Source organism: Phasianus colchicus, chromosome 9 (genome assembly GCF_987193195.1).
Source record: "Phasianus colchicus chromosome 9, bPhaCol1.hap1.1, whole genome shotgun sequence".
In the NCBI taxonomy this organism is placed as follows: Eukaryota; Metazoa; Chordata; class Aves; order Galliformes; family Phasianidae; genus Phasianus; species Phasianus colchicus.
In genome coordinates this window covers 31787421-31809794 of record NC_143444.1, presented here as the reverse complement: position 1 = coordinate 31809794, position 22374 = coordinate 31787421, and the positions used below count along the sequence as shown (strand labels likewise).

At 45.3% G+C, this 22374-nt stretch overlaps 1 protein-coding gene across 1 annotated transcript; it reads right to left on the bottom strand.

Moving 5' to 3' along the window:
• Positions 1–3155: 3155 nt before the first annotated feature.
• On the bottom strand, positions 3156–18941 carry CTH (cystathionine gamma-lyase). The gene is made up of 12 exons (XM_031604331.2): positions 18694–18941; positions 15679–15760; positions 15088–15183; positions 13028–13137; positions 11414–11545; positions 9631–9688; positions 8634–8711; positions 7814–7966; positions 7459–7580; positions 6393–6445; positions 4440–4578; positions 3156–3874 (listed from the first exon to the last, which is right to left on the bottom strand). Exons 1-12 carry the CDS (start codon positions 18841–18843, stop codon positions 3848–3850), a joined length of 1200 nt encoding a protein of 399 aa, XP_031460191.2. The 5' UTR covers positions 18844–18941; the 3' UTR covers positions 3156–3847.
• Between the last annotated feature and the right edge of the window lie 3433 nt (positions 18942–22374).

The following is a 22374-nucleotide window of genomic DNA, read 5'->3' as shown; positions in this document are numbered from 1 at the left end:
CTTCTTCAGTAATTGTAGATAGCAAAGCAGATGCACCACTGTAGACTTTTTAAGAGCAGCTTGCTCATCGCTTCACATTCACCCTACATTTCTGTATTTCTCTCGGCCCAACCTATCAAAAGAATGAGAGGAAATGGCAAAATCCTCTCTGATTTGTGAAGGGTGTAAATATCCGTGATCATCACTTCACAGAATGGCCTGGATTGCAGAGGAGCACACTGCTCATCCAGTTCCAACCCCCTGCTGTGTGCAGGTCACCAACCAGCAGCCCAGGCTGCCCAGAGCCACATCCAGCCTGGCCTTGAATGCCTGCAGGGATGGGGCATCCACAGCCTCCTTGGGCAACCTATTCCAGTTCCAGTTCATCCATATTCACTCTCTCAAGGACCACACTTCTGCAGGCAAATGAATGCTCACTGCTGATAGATCAGGTACTCTATCCCTCACACATCCCTTCCACTCTGAAGCACTGCCACAGCATTGCAGGCTTCCACGCAATGGGATGGGGTCACAGCTCCAATCCCAAGCTCACCCCGAGCAGCACCTGAGCCCACTGAGCTCAGGGTCCCTCAGCTGATGCCTGTGCTATGGGTTTGCTGAGGTGTGGCTGAGCAGGAGCCTCCTGCTGCCATCTCATGCTGCACAACATTTGGGCAGGACACGGGAGGATGTTTTCCCAAAGGGAGCTGAGAAAAAGAAGTGAAAATGGCACTGGTAAGTCAGCTGCCATGCATGACAGAGGGTAAAATAATTACAAAGCGCTTCTCAGCCTCATACTCAGTCTAGTGTTCCTGAAAGAAAGGGCTGCAGCGGTGAGCAAGCTGTGCTAACACAGGACTGCAGTCGCCTTGCTGGAGCAAACACCCATGGCAGCAGTGAGGATGCTGCACGGCAGCACTGCGTGCGAGGGGTCGGCGGGGCTGCCAGGGCCTGCACTCACTGAGCATCATCATCGAGATGGAAAGTATGCACTTGACATTTTCTACATATATTAGTTTACATAATTGTGACAAATAGCAGATTTCAATTACGGCAACTTTCCTGTAAGTAAAAGCTTGGAGTTTCTAAGAACTGTTCTGAGTAATGTGCTGCAGCTCTTGGCCGCGCTGCGGCTGGAAAACAAAAAAGCCCTCCATCAAAACACTGCAAAATGTGACAGCGGCCAAAAAGCACCAAAAAGAGGTCGAGTTTGGGGAATCCGGGGCTGGGAAGCAGTGCAGGAGCTGTGGGCTCCTCTCACTGCCCCAGCACTGAATGCTGTGCAGGAGCACGGGCAGCAGGGCAGGACAGGTCCCCCTGGAGCTGCCTCACCTCCTATGGCTCACTTTGTTCCTAATGCCATTAGGCCACTCTGCAGCACTCATCTCCTCTGCCCAGATGCTTCTCTAATTGTCCTTGTTCCTAGGGCCAAGCTCTATACAATCATTTTCTGGGGAGCAAATGTAATTTCTCTTCAATAGCAGTGCAACCTGGGACCCAACATAAAAGAAGAACTTTCCCTTGAAGTGTAATGCAATCTGAAGCCACATGTCCAAAATCTAATCAGAGGATGAAAGTCGCCCTTTTACCTTCAGAGAGAATGTCTGTGAAACACTGGACAGACCACGATTCACCCGCTGAAATCCAGAGGGAGCCTTGCTGGAGTATTTGTTAGACACCCTCACTTATTTTGCCTGTTTCAAAGCATTCTCATTTGCTGACAGCATCCCACCTTTGTCACATTTGTCACTTACCTGGTCTCACCACTTGCACCAGGTTCTGTGTCATTTACAACATCACAGAGTAATTCATTCCGAGACAAACCCATTGCAGAAATTTCCATGGTGAAATACATGTGATGGTTTCCTCGGTCCTCACCTCAGTGGCCTCAGAACTGGCAGTTGGGAAGCTAATTATGTTCTCCAGTTTAAGCAGATTAGAAGAGGTAAAGATTCCATGATGGAGGCATTTGCAGGAGAGCTGGGCGAAGGCCCTGGCTGGCCAGTGGCATTGGCAGACTGCAGCCATGAGAACATTGGCACACAGAGCACAGCCAGTGCACCCGCTGCCCTCTGCCAGGCTCCACCTCAACACTTCTTTATTAAATACATATGAAAGACAGTCAAAGAAACCCGGTTGTCTCCATAGCATGATCACTTCTTAAGAAGCAAAAACAACTTCTGTGCAAGCCAGCCTGATGTCTTTTTCAGTTATGAAGTTATGAAAAGAAACAAAGAAGGGGACTGCTTGCTTTCCTCTTGTCATTGCCAAAACACAACAATATAGAGCAAAAGGAATAGTGAATAATCCACCACAACTGTATCTTCTGTCTTCCAGGTACCAAAGCAGATCAATACTTACAAAGCTGTACCCATAGTTACATATAAAAATAATTATTTGCTGAAGTCCTTCCCTTGAAATTAATGTCATAATGTCAAATAATGCTTTTATGCTTAGGTTCAACTATATCCTGACAGCTCAGCAGCAATGTTTATCCTGCGAAAGTCAATGAACAGCTATCTGTGATGTCTCACTCTCCTTCCAGACAGGTTAGCTGAGAATGAATCATAATTAACACTTCTAGGGCTAAGCTGCAAATGAATGTGTTTCATCTAAACTTCTCGCTTTTGAACAACTGATGAGAGAGAAGTCATCAAGCAGCATTTCCTATCAGTTCCCATTAGGAAAATGAAAGAGAAGAAAAAGCACAGCCCAGGCCTGGCTGAGAAAGCTGGCGGGCCTGAGCCTGGCATGGATGCTGCCAAAGGCCACAGCAGCAGCTCCATGCAGCACAGCCCTCATCTGCAAATAGGTGCCCTTCTGTGAGTCACTCTCCTGTCCGAGGGAAAGCCTTGCTTGCCTGAACACTGCAGTTAGCATGGTAAGCTGTTACAAATCAGAATTCCTATTTCTTGACAAAAGGACCACACTGCTCATCTAGTTTAACCTCCTGCTGTGTGCAGGTCGCCAACCAGCAGCCCAGGCTGCCCAGAGCCACATCCAACCTGGCCCTGAGTGCCTCCAGGGATGGGGCATCCACAGCCTCCTTGGGCAACCTGCTCCAGTGTCCATCAATGATGTCATTTTCCTATAAAAGAACTTAAACATATCGAGGGTCACTTTATCAGCTGATCCAGAATGCAAGCAGCATACCCAAATATCACAACAACAATGTATCAGAGAGATTCAAAGAGTATTTTAATCAGAACGATCCTAATTCTAAAAACCAAATCATTAGCACAATTGGATTTTTTTTTTTTTTTTTAAGTCAGAGAATCACCTTTACAAAGTTACCACTGTTTACCAGGTATTGAATTTTGCTTCAGTATTTCACACAATCTCGTGAGCTGAAAAGCTACTAAACCAGATTTCAAAAGCTCATTAAAAAAAATAATCTAAATGTTATCAGCAAAATTGAGGTTAAACTGTTGGATTAGAAGAGATGAGAAGGACATAATTTTGTATCCCGAAGAGCAGAAACAAACCCTACTGAGCTAACACCCCTAAAGCATTAGTAAGGCAAATGAGAAACATCCATCTCGTTGGAGAGAATTACAATACTGTTCCTGAGTGTGTCTCATGGCTGCTCTCAAACACAAGTTACTGACTCACCAATTCCAAAGACAGAGGATTACAGCACAGCAGAAATGGACACACAGAACAGCACAGGATTCATATCAAAGTGCACAGCAGTGTACAACCAGAATAGCATGGTACTACAAAGTGACAACTCCCCAGGAATCCAGAATTTGATTGAATAGATTTCAGTTCTCAAAGATATAGCAAAGAAAGATGCTAGCAATTTGATTTTCTGTGTCATCTTCTTTAGATGTTTCAACATCTAACTTCCAACTTCAGGTTTCAGTTGTCATTTCAGAGCCTTAGGGTCTGGGATCTACAATGAGAAGAAGAAATGTGAGATAATTAGGCTGTGCACCTACATTGACCAGGTAAATCTTTTCTTTTTTTTTTTCCTGGCATACAGAAACACATGTAGTTTCTGATGCTAATTGCTACAGGCATTCCATACCACCAATTAGAGAAAAACAATACTTTCCTGTCTGTACAGTACATCAAACTGCTATACATCTGCTACAACTGGTGCACAACTCACGTTCACTTTTTACTCCCCCAGTGCCACCATGCTCTCTGGCACATGACATGACAAACTGGAAGTGCAAGCACTCCTGCCAAGCATTTTGATGACTAATGAGTCTCCATTCAGGCTGACTCAAGCTGCTGCAAAGGTTTACATGCACTCCATAAAGTACGTTTCTGAGTAACTTAAAAGTTAAGTGAAACAAGAATTATGAGGAGACAGTTGCTGCATCACTTCATTAACTTATTCCTGAGATTTGGGATATATGATAAAAGAGTTCACACATGATTAGTGACAAAGGCAGAGGATTAGAGACCAAATCCTTTTTAGAGTGATGGCACTAAGTTCACAACCAACTTACTGCAGCTTTCAGAGCTTGATCCAGGTCTTCCAGTAAATCTTCTTCATCTTCCAAACCAACTGACAGGCGAATTAATGTATCACTGATTCCAAGAGCTTCTCTATCTTCTTTAGGCACTGAAGCATGTGTCATGACAGCCCTGCAAGAAAAAGAAAAAAAGCAGATTTGTTTCTAAGACACGTTATTTTTACTGGAAAAAATCAAGGAAATTGATCATCTGCCAGCATCCCCTGTAGTTCCAGGAAGACTTTACACCTTTTACATGCCACCTGCTGGATAACGAAAGATTTTGTCATAAGTTGACTTTATGTCAACTGTGGTGAAGCCAATGGCTTCCATCTCCCAGGATGTCAGGGCAGTATTTCCAAAGAACAGTGAGTAAGAAGTGGAGACTTAATAATCTGGAACTGAAATTGAGAAAAATGTTATCTCTTCCTTCCAGCCGTATGTTAAAATTTCTGGTAAGCAGTAACTAAAAGGTCTATTTTAAGCATGTGGAGAAAGGTTTACATGTACTACCTCTAGCATGGAAACCCCTGGTGTTTGTTTTTCACTTCTGGTTCCTCAGATAACCTGTCACACTGTGCCATGCAAGTGGAAGAATATTCTCCCCAGCTATGAAGGAAGCTAAGAAGTTGCTTTTCCCATGTGCTCAGCTACTGATATCCACTACTTGGCAATTACCTTTTGACTGCTTAAGTGTTTAAAGATGCACTCTTATTCTAAAATGAGAAACTGAGATAATTTAACAGATCTTTAGTCCTAACTTCCCATGCGTTTTTTTGACTAGCAAATCAGATTTCATGAAAACAGTCTAATTACAGAAGAATCCTACTAGTAACCCTTTAACCCAGACAGTGGTGCCTACGTACTACTAAAATCCCCTCCAAGTCTGCTTGGCATGCAGACAGGCTCATTCAGTGCAGCGTACTGAACGTGCCCTCTTGTGTAAGCAGCTAGAATGGCAGTGTAGACAAATCCACTCAATTCTACTTATTCTAAATCACCCTGACTGCTTGGAATTGTTACCATAATATCAAATGGTGGCTAAGTCTCCCAACTAAAACACAAAATGAGGAAAGTATCAGCAGTAGTATTGCTGAAAGCAGAGTAAAGGTGTTGCTAAAAGCACAGTGCTCCTGGAATGATTTGCTCAGCAGAACCACGAGCTAGTAGGAAATTCCAGCCATGGCCAGTGGCACCTTAGAGTGATTCTGAGGAAATGGAAAAGCAAGTGTTGATGAATATGCTTGGATATTTTTTTAAAATGCAGGTCCAGCTAGAGCCAGGAGAGCCAGTCAAGTAGACAGATGCAAACACAACACTTGGAGCCATCTCTGCAGTCACTGCATCTCCCCAGCACTGCCCTGGGGCAGCTTCCATGGGCTGCTCCCACTTCTTCTCTCTCCACAATGCATTCAGAAGAGCCTACTGAATGCAAATAGGCAGAGCCATTTTGCATAGGTGCAGTGACCACAAGTGCAGAACAGTTTAGCTTTGACAGGACAGAGACATGTACACTATTTAAACCACGTGCACTTTTTCTTCCCTTTCTGACACGTTTGCTGTTGAGATTTTTTGTAACAGGTGATTCTGGAAGAATCTCACAGCAGAAAAGAGCTGCAGCTGCACCCGACAGATGGGTGACCAACATCCAGAGCCTGGGCAGGAACCTTCCAGGCCTCAATCCCAGTGCTTGCAGCAATGAAGATATCTGCACAGCCACAGGTCTGCACACCCCGCTCACACGAGTCTACCTTCCTCTTTTCACAGAAGTCTTTCTGGAGAAGTCACTGTTCTTTGTGTTACACAACATGCTATTCCTGGATGACAATTGTATGCAATCTATCTTAGCTTTGTATACGAGAACATTTTAGAACTCCCACAAAAATAGTTCAGGAATTCTGTTACTCCACAGCTTTTTTAGGACTGCTAAGATGAAGAATGACTTACGGAAGCTCTGCTAAGCTTTCATATCCTCCCAGGCTCTCAGCCAGCGTGAACACCTACAGGGAAACAGTAAACAGAAGTTAACACAAAAAGCATAAGTTTATGAATGCTTAAAAATAGACAGTGAAAGTAAAAGGAGCTTCCATTTTTAGTACTTGTCATTTTTCCCTACGGTTTTCGACAGTAATTTCTGTATTTTAATAAGTATTAGCTATAATGAAGAAGAAAATTACTCTTAGTAGTTAAGAGCCATTAAGATTTGAAACAGACTTCACTTTGAAACAGCTCTGAAGAACTGCAGACGCAAAACTGAAATATGCCCATGCTGAGCAAACGTAACTCAGGATTAGTCCCTTGTGGTACAGCACAGCCAGCAGAGCAGGAGAGAAAATAAACAACATCAGGGCACAGAGCCTGCCTGGGCACCAAGATCTTTCATTATGTTCTAAGGAAGGAAAGAGCAGGCTGCCTCAACAAAGCCACACACATCCAAAAAACTTCAGTTAAGGTTTAAGTGATGATAACCTGCCCTTACATATTCTTCTTCCACCACCAGCATCACACATCTATTTTCACATATAACACCAGGTGGCAAATTTGATGGTGGGGAGCAGGGATGAAAATTAAGATTCTTCCCATAGGGCTGCACCGGTTTTTCTACTCACTCCTTGTGTCTGAATGTTCATTTAGCATTTTGAAAAACAGCCTGACAAGTGCTTTGAAATATAACAATAGTATTGCACCAGCCACTCTGCCTTCAAACACTGGAGCCAATAACAAAAGGCCAGCTCTTGGTTAGAAGCGGTGCCTGGGCTAACCTGGAGATGTTACACCACACTGTGTAAACAGACACTTCAAATGAGCTGAAATATCCTTTTCTTCCCTCTCATTAGTGTCTAATTTATGTGTGTCTATTATTCAGAGATGGTTACACCCAAAATAAATTAGGAGCATTAAAAGTACAGAGGAAGACTCTCCCTGCCCCAAGAAAAAACCCTTGCTTCCATCATCACGCTCAGAAGGACAGATTCAGTTCACTTTAAGGTAGAGTGTATTTACCATCATTTACCTTTATGCTCTTCAGAAAGGTGGTAGCATGTTTGAGATTTCCTTTAATGTAAAACGACAGCATCCCAGGACAGCCAGTGCACTGCCGCTTGACCAGCTCGTGCTGAGGGTGGGAAGGCAATCCTGAAATATGAAGGAGCTGCAGTCAGTTAATTACTATCACATCAAAGAGTACAGCAGCTCACCCTGAACTGCATCAAATATCCTTCTGATGGGAAGGAATGTGAAGCCCATTGCTAAGACACCTAACCACGAGTCATCAGACGTGAAGGCTGCACAAGCGGCACGTAGCAGTGCAGCACCCAAACCCTGCCTCGCTCCGGGACACGACCTGCTCTGCAGCCCTGCCAACCTACCAGGGTAAATGACTTTCTCCACTCGGGGATTTGACTCAAGGAATCGACCCACAGCCAAAGCATTGCGGAAGTGTTGGTTCATCCGCAGCTGCAGAGTCTTCAAACCCCGGTTGCACAGGTAGCAGTCAAAGGGAGATGGAACGGCTCCAATAGCTGTGGGAATTGAAACACAAAGCCACACATGAAACAAATAGGGGTTTTGTTGTTGGTTTTTTGTTTGTTTATTTGTTTTCAATGAAACTACAGTCCGAATTTCCCAAAGTTCTTAAGTTACAACAAGACATGAGGAAAGACATCTGATGTGATCTGCCACTCTCGTTCCACACACTTGGGAAGCCAATTAGTGAGATAAAATAACACACTGAAGACTTGTGCATGGAATTTATTAGATACAATGCACCTTTACTCCTTCTGTTGTAGAGAGGAACACTGCATGGAAATTTATTCATGACAATTAAGAGGCAGTAAAATCATTAAAACTCACATCAGAGGATAGTATTTAAAAATATCAAATACAATTAGCATGAATTAGATAAACTTAACTAAGTATGTTATGGTTTGCAAACCTTTTTGTGTGTGAAGTCAGGTAAATCTAGGAAAAGCCTGTGCTCTTTCTGCCATAGGCTTAAGCCTAACCTGAAGTGAGACCTGGCAAAGAGCCATGCCCCATATAACTGCAGGCACTGCACATTTGAGCTACTCTGCATTTGATGCTTTCTGGATGTGCCACATACTTGTGTGCATGCCATATGCTTTGTAGCATGAGCTGGTACATCAGAATACAATATATTTAAAGTTATTTCCTATATTTACTACTTACAGCCTTGTAAGAATTTGAGCTTTTCATACAGGTCATCGCGATTTACTGAAACGAGCCCCATCACAACATCGCTGTGCCCTAAAAATGTAAGAATAGAAGAAGAAAGTCAGCCACTTTATCTACCCTGGGGCTCTCCACAAACCCTCTCTTTTTTCAGTCTTGGTGCTAAGATAGATAGTCCCATTTTGGCAATACACTGGATTCCTTCTCACTGCTACAGCTGCCATTGCTGTGCTGTCACATGGAACATAAGCAGATTTCCACGTGATCTGAAGTGAGGGTCAGCAACACGCTCTGATGCACACCGTGCTCGTACCCCAGGTCCCACCACGTGCTGCAGTGAGCTGCCAAGAAGTAGGACTTCATTCAGCCATCAGTGAGCTCCCACAGAGCAGCAGCCAAGCAGAAAACTTCCACTTCAATCTGCACCACAAGCAGACACGTACTCACAGCACAGCTGTTACAGCTGGGCTACCTCTTAGTCTGGATTGTTTGGGAAATAACACAGCAAATGTACTTCTGAACAGGTTCCAGCACTGTCACATGAAACCTGCCTTGAACTTTGGTATCGTTTCCAGCAGCTATCTCATACTGAAGGCTCACTTTGGGTTTTATGGCTCACTGCGTGTGCATGGTGCATTTCCAAAAGCCACTTTTGGCTTCTCCTTGCTCAAGAGTGTTCCATTTGGGACAATGTAAGACCAGCTGAGCTTGGGAGGAGCCCAAATTTGAAAAAGACTCTGAACTTCTGGATTTGTTCTTCTCATTAAAGCAAACCATCTGGGCTCCATCACCGTGCAAACTGCGTTTGCACAACGTCACTTGTTGGTGCTAATAGCAACAGCTACAACCTATGGATTTATCCATGGCAAAAGGGAGTTTAAAAGCATCCATGAGACATGGAAGTGGTTCAAGAGCTGAGAGCAGAAAGGCTCTCCAGTAACTTTTAAATGGCTTTTATATAACAGCCTGAGTTGTGCTGAACCCAAGCACTCACCGTTCATGTACTTGGTTGCAGAATACATACAGATGTCAGCCCCCAGGGACAAAGGACGCTGAAAAGAAATGAGACAAACCTGAATGAAACAAGTGTGCCTTACGTATTCATACGTAAGTTCATACTTATGAAGTTCATAAGTTCATACTTATGAAAGAAAAATCAGTTATGTTGCTTAGCTGAGGCAGGGCTAAGTAATGCTGCCTTAAGCCTATTTCCTTAGAAAAGGAAGGCGTCCACACTTAGCAGAGATCTTCTCAGTTCTCCAGAAACCCACATTGCTGCTACTGCACTGCAAGCACTGCTGAACACCTGAGGAAAGCACAAAAGGAGTTGTTTGCCAAGTCTCCCTTTCCTGGTGTGCTCAGCTTTCTGCCCAGGAGCCTCGTTCAGGCGAGAGGCAAACCAAGACTACATTGGGCAAGAAGTTGTGACTTTCTTTTTTTCCATTAGTGCCTAAGTAAAGGACTTTATGTGTATAATATAAGCAGATTATAAAGACTGGAGAGTACTAATACATTAAAAGGTGACAAAGCAAACAGATTTAGAATAAAAGAGTGCTGCTGTCAGCTTAAGCACGTAAGTCTACTGCAGGAACATGGATAATGTGCATTCCCATTGCACAGCCAAGAGAACAGTAGCATAAACACCAGTGCCTTTTATACTCAATATTACTATATAAATCACTCTAAAATTATGATTTTCTTAGTACACTCAGGAGTCTGGGCGAGTTTAAAGACATTACCTATTATGCTTACTGGGCTTAATCATTACTGACTCTCTCTGAGGACCAGTCCAATAAAATATACATTAACTAGCTCACATACACAGATGCTGACTTTTCTCCTTTCACACACATCTTTCACAGTAAAATAAATAAAAGGAAAAGAAACAAAAATCTTTGGTATATGCAAGACAAACTCAAGACCTGCTCTAGCTAAGCATTAACACTTCCTGTAGAACTCTCTTAATTTATAATAATCTCAGTGTCCTTAATAAAAAATAAAGACACTGTCCCTACTTGCACTCAAAAAGTTCTCTGTAGACCTAAAACATGAGGGATTTGTTTGATCTCCAGGGAAATACATGGGGATACTTCTAGCCCATATTAAGATGAACAAGATTTTGAACTTCAGTATTTAGAAGCAGTTTTAGAGTTTTAAAATTGCCTTTACTTCTCGTATTCTAGTTATAAAAGCAGAAAAGTTGTACAAGTTGTCCAAGGCAAAAAAAAAAATTAAAAAAAATCACAAACCTAAGCCATCTGTTCATCAAAATATTGATGAAAAAACTAACTTTAACACCTGAAAGACACAGATAAAATCTTCTTCTTTTAACTCTTCTCTCCACTTCCTTTTTGGAATATCAAATGGTTCAAAACAGATCCCAAGCAGCATATGCAAAAAATTGGTAGAAAAAAGGCAAAGATGGAAAGCAGGCCATTTTTCAGGTCTACTAGGGCTCCCATCAGTTAGATCCACAAAACACAAGACATATGAATGACAGAGAAGCCTTCCTCCCAATGGCTCAACTTACTTTCTCGATTGCATAAGCACGTTTACTCAACCTGTGAGCTATGTTGCTTCTGTTGGTGTCATACTGGTATACAGCTAGTTATAAAATATTCTGCATGCCATCTCTGCTAAATACAAAGAAGTAGTGCTTTGCTTGTACTTAGAGACAATTTTACAGTACACATGTCAAAACCACAGTTTCCATTTCAAAAAGGCATTTTTGAAGACACTGAAATGCTGGAGTAACTACAAAGAAAGCAAGCACTTACCTGGAAATATGCAGACATAAAACTGTTGTCTACTGCCAGCAGAATATCTTTGTGCTTATGGACCACATCAGCACAGCCCTGAATATCAATGACCTTCAGCGTGGGGTTTGTGGGTGTTTCAATCCAAACAAGCTGTAGTAATACAACAATACAAAACATCATCTACAGTGCTGGTGACAAGACATGCACTACACAGTGCCAAAAGCAAACCTTTCCCATCTTTTATGTATTTTTAAAGGTACCTACCCATCTAAAAACCTACTAAAGCAGGAATATCTAGGCTTCTCTCTTCACAAATAAACACAAGGTACTGTTATCATCATTTAACATCACCATCTGTATCATTTGGGACAATTTTACTACCATGAGTTCCACCATCACAAATACTATCAGTATGTACTTTAAGAAGTATTTACTTTAAGAAGCAATTCAGAAGTTGTAAGTGCTTTTAAAGGTTATCTTGTGGAGTATCAGCTCCTGATGCAGGTTTGCAGAGTGAAAATTAGGTGTGATTACTAAAGATGATCCTTTCTATGACTTAATGATTTAGTGGAGGGTTGTTAGAGTTAGGGCAGCATGGTTAGGTTGTGGTTGGACTTGATGATCTTGATGATCCTTTCTATGATTCTAAGAGAGGTGGGACTTCTTGAGAGCATTCTCCCCAAGGACAACTGACACATGAGAAGAGCACCAAACCGTTTGGAAATGTAAGTGCTTTGCATCTGAAGAATTCCTGACACAACCAGAAGAAAACCTTTAAGCCCAAGATAAATTGTTACTGTTCCAAAGCACTGCTTATCCATTTTCATATCATGCTTACAATGTCACTAACTACTCCCCCTCCCCGAAGAAGAAAAAAAGCTATCTAGACTTTGAACAGTAATACAGGTATCAGAAAAGGCTTCTTTCTCCTCCTCAACAGGAGAAGACAACACATTTCTCTGAACAAACCCTAATTGCTTAGGGATGTTCTCCTATTTCTAATCTTAAAGCACTTGGAAATTGTCCAATTTTTCAATGCGTCCTGGAAACTTCAGAAAGTAAAAGTCCAGGCACTGCATTTGTTTTATTTTATACAGTAAATAAAAGCCCACCTTAGGGCCAGTTACAATCCCTGCACTGTCAGCCTAGGAAACAGGCAGACACTCAAGGCTCAAATGAGAATGCTTGTGGGTCACAACAGACAGGCAGACCAAGCACCAACTGCTATCATGGGCAACTCGGGAAAGCTAGTTTAAGTTATTACCAATTAAACAACTTTCCACCCCACCATCCAAAGGGCAACTTCTCTCCTTTGTGCAATGGAGCACCTGCTCCCCCTCCTCCATCCTTCTTCTCAGATCCTGGTGTTCCCTCTGTTGTTTCCTACTCTTTTTCCCCTCCTCTCTCCCCCCAGTGCCTTTGCCCTCAGAGGCACTGCTGACCTCAGTGCCAGGCTCAGGTTTGCACTGTGGTGGTCCCATTGCAGCTGTGCCCTGACCTCTTCCCACAGAGATCATTCCTGAGCCTTTCCAACACCAAAACCTTGCCACATACACCCCATCCAGCAGTAGCATCAATAAAGTTATTTAAGGACATTAAGCAGGTAAGCTCAGCAATTTCTCTCTCCCCTACCTTAGTCTCAGGTGTAATTGCAGCTTCCAGGCATTTCAATTTTGTACAGTCCACAAAAATTACTTTTAAACCCATTTTCACAACTATTTGCCGTAAGTATCTGTTTGTACCTTTAGAAAAGGAAAAGACAGAGACACAGAGTGAAACAACTTTATCAAGTTCCCTTCACTGATCTCCAGCTTCTTGTTTGCACCCATGGAAGTCAGGACTTCACACTTCCATGCTGTACACTACAAATGGCAGATCAGTACATTGTTACTTCTAAGAATTCTGAAGATTGCTGTGTTTTTAAACATCACAGGAAAGTAATAATGGTGGAAGGTGGAATCACACAAATTAAGAAGTATTTTCATTTAACAGCTGCTTTTTTTTCAGTTGGAAAATGAAACAAACGAAGAGCTTTGGCTGCAGCCCAAAACGTGCATCCATGGTCAGCCCTGAGCCTCCCTGCCTCCTCCCACTGAACCTCACTCCCCTAGGACACACTGTACGCAGTATTTCTGCCTTTTGCTCCTCTTCTGCTGCGTCAAACAATGGATCTGCATGCATAGTTCAATCACATAAACATACAGCAGATAACTGTGACCTACAGCCCCATTTAGTTTGCCTGCTTCTCACTTTTCTCCCAGCACTTTGCTACACACTGTTCCAGTCTTTATATCACCTTTCCTCCACCCCAGTTACAGTATCTTTACCACCTTGCACTTTCAAGGTCTTCCTTCTATTTAACAAGCCTAATCAAAAGACTGGAGAAGAATCAAGGGAAAGACGCCAGCTGCTGTTTTCTCATATTTCCATTAAATAACAATGTAATAAGGAACAGAATACAAAGTTTTCTCCTTCTTGTCTTCAAAGCCCTTCCGCGGAAAGCTTAAGGCAGGGAAAAGCAGCCCACATCCCTCAGTTCCACATCCCCACGGCTCTGAACACCCCAGGGATGCTGACCCCACACCTCCACCCCCTGGGCAGACTGGATGGTGTTGCAGCTCAAGTTCTGCCCTCAGCCTGCCCAGATCCCTCTGTATGACATTCCCACCCTCAGGCAGAAAATTAAACAATAGACATACAACATATTGACTGCTTGGGTTAAAAATTAATTCACTGGGTCTTCTGCCTAGGTTATTTAACATTTATTCACTTATGACAAGACAGCAGCTGCCATCTTGTCACAACAGCACAGGATTTGCAGGATTTGATTCTACCCAAACACTGCATGAGTGATTTTGTTTTTCCAGAAAGTACTTGTATTTCTACAATAAGCTATTTGTATTTCTACAATAAACTATACACTATATTCTCTCATATTGTTGGAGGCTTATTCAAACATAGGAAATTGTCACACAGGCTGCAAATTCCACAAACACAACCCACAGAGAAGTTGCTTTGCAGCAGTCTTATACACTCTTAATAATAGTGCACCGCACAAACCCTTTGATATATTTTTTTTTAGCATTTTTCTTGCAACCCTGATTACTACAAGCTCAGTTGATTTAGCACACACAGAACTTCTATCCTAATCAAGAAGGATTCTTACAAAACTCAGGCCCAAACTAGAGCTACAACATTAAGGAAAGCTAGCAGGGAAAGTACCTGGAGCAAAAAGCTTATGCAAGTTCACAGCCTAATACTGGACTGCATTCAGAAGACACAGCCAGGGTAGATACAAACTGTATGTTCAGGGAAGACAACAGTACAGTTTTCTGAAACAGGCCAGCCCAAACACTGGTTGGTAAAGGGTCAAGCCCAGGAAAGGAACAGCATAAAAAAGCAAGCTGGAAAGCTGTGCAGTGCTGGACTGCCAGTAAGTCTGTGCAAAGCTAGGATATCACTATTTTCCCCTCCCTACAGCAAACATTACTAGCTAGTGAAGTATTCACATTGTGCAGCAGTCTTTCAATGTCTGAATTTCTAACACTAAACTCGGAGAGGGGCATTCTGTCTTCTCATGAAGTGAAAGAGTTTTGAAGAAAAGTAATTTAAATCCAGAAAGTTCACGAGAAATGCCAATAGATACATTTAATCAGGAATGACGATCAAGAACACACTTGCATCTTACTTACCTCCATAGACATCATCCATACAGATAATTGTATCTCCTGCCTTTAACAGGTGAGTAATATTCATACTAGCAGCCAAGCCAGAAGCATAGGCCAAAGCTAAAAAAGAAGAGAGGGGCAGAGAGATCATATTTTAATAAGATACAACCTGTCAAACTTGCCTTTGCTTTCTTCACTTCTGAAGTGAACCTGTTGTATCACCCTCACCTATGCTGTCTCCCTCTCTAAGCAGCTTCACTAGAAGTACACAAGGTGTGACCCTCCATGAGCATTGCAGCAGCTGCTGCCCAGCTCACCCTCACATCACCAAATTCAGTGCTGCAATACAAGGATGAGTTCATAACAGGAGATGTGTTAGGCACTAAACAAAGTAAGAAGCAAAGGCTTTGTACAAGGACTAGAGATCGAGCTGGGCTGCCCTGGGGGAGAAGTGCAGAGCAGCTCTGCCCGTTGCTAGCCATCACTGTGCAAGCCTTGCTGCCCCACTGCTGGTGGCAGCCCACTGTCCTCTTCTCCCCAGGTTACAGCTGCTGCAACCACCATCATAAGATGCATATGCTGCCAACCTGCTCAAGGAAAGCATGAATTGCTTACAGTATTTCGCTCCATCCAGCACAGCCACAGCCTTCTCCAGGCAGGTTCGGGTAGGGTTTCCACACCGGCTGTAATCATAACCCTGTCATGAAGGGAAGAAACAAATTTAACTCCAGAGGAAGCAGTGAGAATGCTCTGGATGATGACAGTAGCACTTCTGGGTTTCTTAACAGGCTGTCACTCTTGGCACCGAGGTCACACACTCACCTTTTCCAGTGGGCTGCCTCTCTGGCTGGGCCAAGATGTTCACCCAACATCCACTGGGATCCATCCTTCCTACCCTGTGAGTTTCTACTTGCTGTTAAACCCCCACAGTCATGACAAGACATTTACTTGAGCTTTACCTGAATTTAGACAGTGAATTTAGACAGACTCTCACACAATCACAGCACCACAGAACTGTTTGAGTTGGAACAATCCTTTAAAAGCCATCTGGTCCCACTCCCTCTCAACAAACAGGGACACACACAGTTCCGTAAGTGCTCAGATTCCATCCCCTGACCTCGGGTGTCTGCAGGGATGGGGCACCACTGCCTTTCTGGGCATCCTGTGCCAGTGCCTCATTGCCCTTAGCGTAAAGAACTTCTTCCTTCTATCCAATCTAAATCTCTTCTAGTGGGGCAACACTGCCCCTTGTCCTATCACAACAGACCCTGCTCATGAGACTGTCCCCTTCCTTCTTACAGCCCCTTGAGATACTGAAAAGATACTGACACAGTTTGTGCTAAGTGACCCTGGAGCAAAAAGCCCACTTTACAGCTCAGAGCTGTGAGACCACAGCACGTTTAAGCATTGGACAACTTAAACTAAAGCTTTAATTCATTAAAATCTAGGCCGCTGCTGATAGGCTAAAACACAGCCTGTATCCCAAGGAGTAAAGAACAAATTCCCTATTCTTTGAAGAACCTTTGTTCTAAACAGCAACACTGCTCTCTGATTAACTGCCTTGTTGTAGCAATTATCCAAGCAGATGCTAATTATGTTGTTTTGAGTTAATGAACCTGAAAGCAAGTTATTCACCCCAAACTGCACTGGGATGCCTAGGGCCCAGCCCAATGCAAGGACAAGCACCCTCCACTCCGGTGACTCCACAGGAAGCAGCCCGTCCCTGTCAGACCCAAAATTGTGTAGTCTGAGCTTGATCACATACCCATGAAATAACACTGGAACAACAACTCATGATCACCTGAGCGGCTGCCAGAAGTGCTTATGTACACAAGACCAGAAATGAAATGACTCCAAAGTGTCTTCCAAGCCTCTGATGGACATCCATCACCTGAGGATGGTTCCTAGAAGAGCACCAAGGGAGGACCCATGCCTATCCATGTTCTCCTGTTTTTCATAGATACCCACCTCTGGCCACTTCTGGAGAGAAGGCCCTGTTGGGACACGGTTCCTACCAGAGTGGCACACCTTATCTCCACAATGTGTGCAACAGGGCACCAACAAGTGCCTATCTGCACCACATACAAAGTTCTCAGAAGCTCAAATGTTTCCTTGGCATGTGATCATGCCAAGGTTTACCTTTCTGCACAACAACTTTATACGAATAATGACCAAAAAATCAACAACTAGAACATGCACATGTGCTGCAATGCCCCAGGAATCTGGAGGGCCATCTTGGTATTTGCATGCTTACAGGAATTCTGCTTAATGACAATCTCATCACATTCAGGAATCTCGCTGAGCTTCTTCCAGGACCACTGTGGCATCAACACACAGCACTGCATGACTTCCCCGTGACCTTCAGCACCTACTCTTATCTACCCAAAGTGTTGCTCTGCCCGAGTGATTCCACAGAGCATCAGAGATCACAAGGCAAATTCCAACTGCCCAAGCAGCAAAGTGTGACATCCTGACCTGAGATCTGGAACAAACACTGCTTTGTGAGCTGCACATCAGTGTTACTTCCCACACACACACACTGTGGCTATCAGAAACCTCACAACAGAATCACAGAATGGTCATGGTTGGAAGGGACCTCAAGGATGATGAAGCTCCAACCCCCTGCCACACGCAGGGCCACCAACCTCCATATCTAATAGTAGCCCAGGCTGCCCAGGGCCCCATCCAACCTGGCCTTGAACACCTCCAGGGATGGACGGGGCATCCACAGCCTCTCTGGGCAGCTGTTCCAGCACCTCACCGCTCTCATAGCAAACAACTTCCCCCTGATATCCAACCTCAATCTGCCCTCCCTCAACTTAAAACCATTTCCCCTCATCCTGCAGTTATCTCCCCTTTCAAAGAGTTGATTCCCCTCCTGTCTGTAGGCTCCCTTTAGGTACTGAAAGGCTGCAATGAGGTCACCCCGCAGCCTTCTTTTCTGCAAGCTGAACAAGCCCAGCTCCCTCAGCACGTCTTTGTAAAGGAGATGCTGCAGCCCCCTGATCATCTTCGTGGCTCTCCTCTGGACCCTCTCCAACAGCTCCTTGTCTTTCTTGTACTGGGGGCTCCAGAACTGGACACAGTACTGCAGAAAGTACAACCGTTCAGTGTAAACGCTCCCAGTGCTTTATAAAATGCACTGGAATATTTACTTGATCTGGAAGGTCAACGGAAGTGGCCTCTTACAAAATCTGAGCAAACGAGCAAGTACTCTGCCCGGATCTAACGGCAAAGTTATATCACAGAGTTCAAGAGAGCTGCTCAAAGCATCCCCGAGATGTGCGAAAGGCACGTGGCACGATGCAGAACACGGCACCTTTTATCTCAGCGGCTCCCCCGGTGACACACAGGGGCTCAGCCAGCTGTCCCTCACGCCGCAGGACCCGCAGGCGGGCGCACGGCGGCCGCACGCTGACCGCGCGCAGCGGATCCCCGCTCCCGGCTCCCCCCCCGCAGCTCGCGGCGCCGAGCCCGGCAGGGGGCGGCCGGTCCGTCCCGGCACGGCTGATGAAATCGCCCTCCCCGGGCCCAGCGCAGCGCTCTCCGCCCGCAGAATCCCGCAGGGGAGCGCGGTGCGGATCAACCCGGAGCCGCATTCCGACCCCGCGCGGCCCCGCTCGCACTCACCGCGTGCTCGCCGGGCGCCTGCTGCTTGAACGTGGTGGAGAGCGAGACCGGCGGCACCATGGCTCCCGAACGCCACTGCTCGGGCTCCTGCCCGGCGTGGATGGCCTGAGTGCCGAAATGCGCGAAGGGCCGCAGGTAACCTCGCTCCATGGCCGCGATCCGACTGCCGCCGCTCCGGCCCCGCGCAGCCGCCCAGACCTTCACGGCCGCGGCTCCGCCCGGGGGCACGGCGCGGGAGGGGCATCGCCGCCGCCCCCCATTGGCTCCGAGCCGTCGGGCAGCGCCCGCGCCGCAGGGCGGGACGGCGGAGTTGGGCCGGACTCGGGTCGGAGCTGGCCGCGGGGTCGGGGGGCGGGGAGGAGCGGGTGGCACGAGCTGCGGCTGTGCGCTTAAAACGCAGAACGAGCCGCGCGTTTTCTCTGCTCCTCTTTTGTTTCCAGCGCGGTTTGTGCCAGACCGGGAGGAACGAGCTGAAGCCTGAGCGCCCTGCTGGACCCGCTCCGTGTGCCGCGCTGGGCACGTGGCAGGGCCACCCAGCAGCACCCAGCAGCACCCAGCAGCACCCAGCAGCACCCAGCAGCACCCAGCAGCACCCAGCAGCACCCAGCAGCACCCAGCAGCACCCAGCAGCACCCAGCAGCACCCAGCAGCACCCAGCAGCACCCAGCTCCTGCGCGGCCTCATGTGCACGGCGTGACAGGAAAGTCACCCAGAAAGCCGTTTCAGAAGTGCCACCATAAAATACTACTGCTCTGTGGGCCCAATACAGCAGCTTGGATGTTGAGTACTGTGTTCAGGTCTGGAGCCCCCAGTACAAGAAAGACAGGGAGCTGTTGGAGAGGGTCCAGAGGAGAGCCACAAAGATGATCAGGGGGCTGCAGCATCTCCTTTCTCAAAGACAGGCTGAGGGAGCTGGGCTTGTTCAGCCTGGAGAAAAGAAGGCTGCGGGGTGACCTCATTGCAGCCTTCAGTACCTAAAGGGAGCATTTAGGTACTGAAGCAGGAGGGGAATCAACTCTTTGAAAGGGGAGATAACTGCAGGATGAGGGGAAATGGTTTTAAGTTGAGGGAGGGAAGATTGAGGTTGGATGTCAGGGGGAAGTTGTTTGCTATGAGAGTGATGAGGTGCTGGAACAGCTGCCCAGAGGCTGTGGATGCCCCGTCCATCCCTGGAGGTGTTCAAGGCCAGGTTGGATGGGGTCTTGGGCTGCTATGAAATGTGGAGGTTGGTGGCTCTGCGTGTGGCAGGGGGTTGGAGCTTCATCATCCTTGAGGTCCTTCCAAGCCGGGCCATTCTGTGACTGAGGATGGAAAATGACAGGCATGTGGATGAAAACATTGCCCACATTCCTCACATAGCACTGTGTGTAATAAGGGACAGCCCTGCTGAGGGGCCCAGTGACCACCAGGGAATGGCAGCACCGTGCAGCCCCAGCGCATCGGCTGATGTGCCCAGCTGAGCTCACACAGCCCAGAACGCAGTGCTTCTGGTTAAAGACAGCTTCTCTTACACTCCAAGCTGGACTCAAAATAATTTTTATCTAAATTGAGGCAAATTGAGCCTTTTGTGGCTGTTGTCAGAGCATGCTGTGCTGCTGGCATACAGCTCTTGGGTGTTTTGCTTTCACAGACCCTCATCCTCATATCCCCCATTGACGGCTGAAGCACTTTGCTGAGCAAATACATAAAGGACCTCTGCAGATGGATCAGTCCTATAGATTAGCCTGGGAAGCATGAGAAAAGTGCTCATGCTTTTCTTTCTTTTTAGCTGGAAGATGCAGGCAGTTCTGAGGTGCTTCAGGACAGCACCAGCCCAACAGCAAAGAGAATTACTCCTTCACTGAGATAGTCATGGAGGCTACGATGTCTTAAAGTTTCTTAGCTACTTTTTCCTGTGAAGTTTTGTTTTATTCAGTGGCCTTTGTCACTTTGAAAGATGTCTTTCTCTCTAGCACATCTCTCAAGTCAGTCACTCCGAGTGCCTCAGAAAAGCAGGTTAATTTCACTGAGCTGGCAAATTCCATTCGCTGCCCACCTGGACATCATTTATTTTTGTGTTGCCACATGGAAACAAGGAAAAAACACCAGGAGAGATCACTCCTCGGTGCTTTCAGTACTCTGTTCAGCACTCTTTACAAGTTCAAGTGTTACTGTTCGACTTACAGATAGAAGAAATGCACGTGGACACCTACGATATGCCATTGTCATTTGCTGCCTACCTTTGGGTTTTGTAAAAACGTTGCCTTAGCCTTTTACACCTCCCTGTTTTTTGACCAGTTTCTATATATACTACACAAGTTGACATTGACACAGCCATGAGAAATTACATCTCTGTTATTTATATCCTTCTTGAGGATAAGTGAAGGTTCCATAAGGTCACAGTGTAGAAAATGCAGTTCTGCAGTCACAATATCTGATCCTACTACTTTTATTTAGCTTGCTTGGAAGAGAGCAAATTAAGTGATTTGGGAAGATAGAGGATATAAACAAGCCAAAGTCAAGTTGTTAAACAAACAAACATTCTCAAGGGTTCCTAAGTACATTCCCAGTGAGGGAGGACATCTGGATTCACTACCAACTCCATTTTCCAGAGAGCAGTTTCCATCAGTAATGCATTCATTATTTTTCTGGACTGAATAAGGGACTCCATAATAAGCTGGTAAACAGTGACTTCATGCCTCTGCCTACTCTTAGCTGGCCTTCGGTAATTAGAAGTGCATCCTGAAGCTTCCAACGCTTAGGAAGCACCAGCCAAAAGCTGAGCTAGCACGAGAACAACTATATGTGCAAACAGCCCCTTGTGCAGCACTGGAGAGTAGAGGAGAGAAGTCAGAATTGCCAACAGCAATCACATAACAGCACCAACAGCATCAGCCTCTCAAATCTTGTCTGTAAGCAGATTTTCATTTCCTCTAAGAGTAAGGAAAGCCAGACAAATCTTAAGGAAAGAACAATGGTCCATAGAATGAAGTGATATGTTTACTTATGTAAAATTCCTTGTTAGAATTATAAATAGCCATGCCAGAAGCAGCTGTGCTGTCACTGACGACGCAGGTACAGAAATCACATTTCATAGTTCTTATCTCCTTCTAGAATTATTCTGAGTCACTTAATATGATTCAAACTGAGTAAAGAAAGAGGGCATCCAGAAAGGTAGGCTGTTTATCGCTGCAGATCTAACCTCTCTGACAACTTGTAGATTGTCTTCCCTGGAATCACTGGTAAAAATTGCAGTCTTCCTGGAATTCGACACATCATCGTTTTCTAAATGATTCATTGCACTATTGTAAGTGCTTGCAGAACTGATGCTGAAGAAGCAGCTTTTGGGAAACACCAATCTGTTGTGATGCAGTTGCTTTATAAAACAATAATGCATCTGCAAGTACTGACACAGGGACAGGACAACTGCTCTGTCTTCCATCACTCTGCTTTTAAGGGTGACAATTTGTCCACCGTGCAAGAATGGTGATTTGAGGAGGTGGTGTTGAATGAACAAAGCCATTTGACCTTTTGTAACCAGTAGTCACCCCATGCTCTTTACAAGGGAGGTGAATGGACTCCTTGGGTTTATTGCATGGTTTGTGTACACACCTGGCATGCAGCAGGGGTGGACATTGTTGTCCAGAGCTGAGTAACTAAACCTCTAACCAAGCCATTGCTGTGCCAGCTTGCCTCCTCACA

Coding starts and splice junctions, on each gene's coding strand:
- CTH (XM_031604331.2), bottom strand. CDS start 18,843: ATGGAGCGAGGTTACCTGCGGCCCTTCGCGCATTTCGGCACTCAGGCC. Junction 11,546..13,027: donor CAATTACACCTGAGACTAAG/GTAGGGGAGAGA, acceptor GTATTACTACAG/CTTGTTTGGATTGAAACACC. Junction 7,581..7,813: donor GGAGAAAGTCATTTACCCTG/GTAGGTTGGCAG, acceptor TTCATATTTCAG/GATTGCCTTCCCACCCTCAG.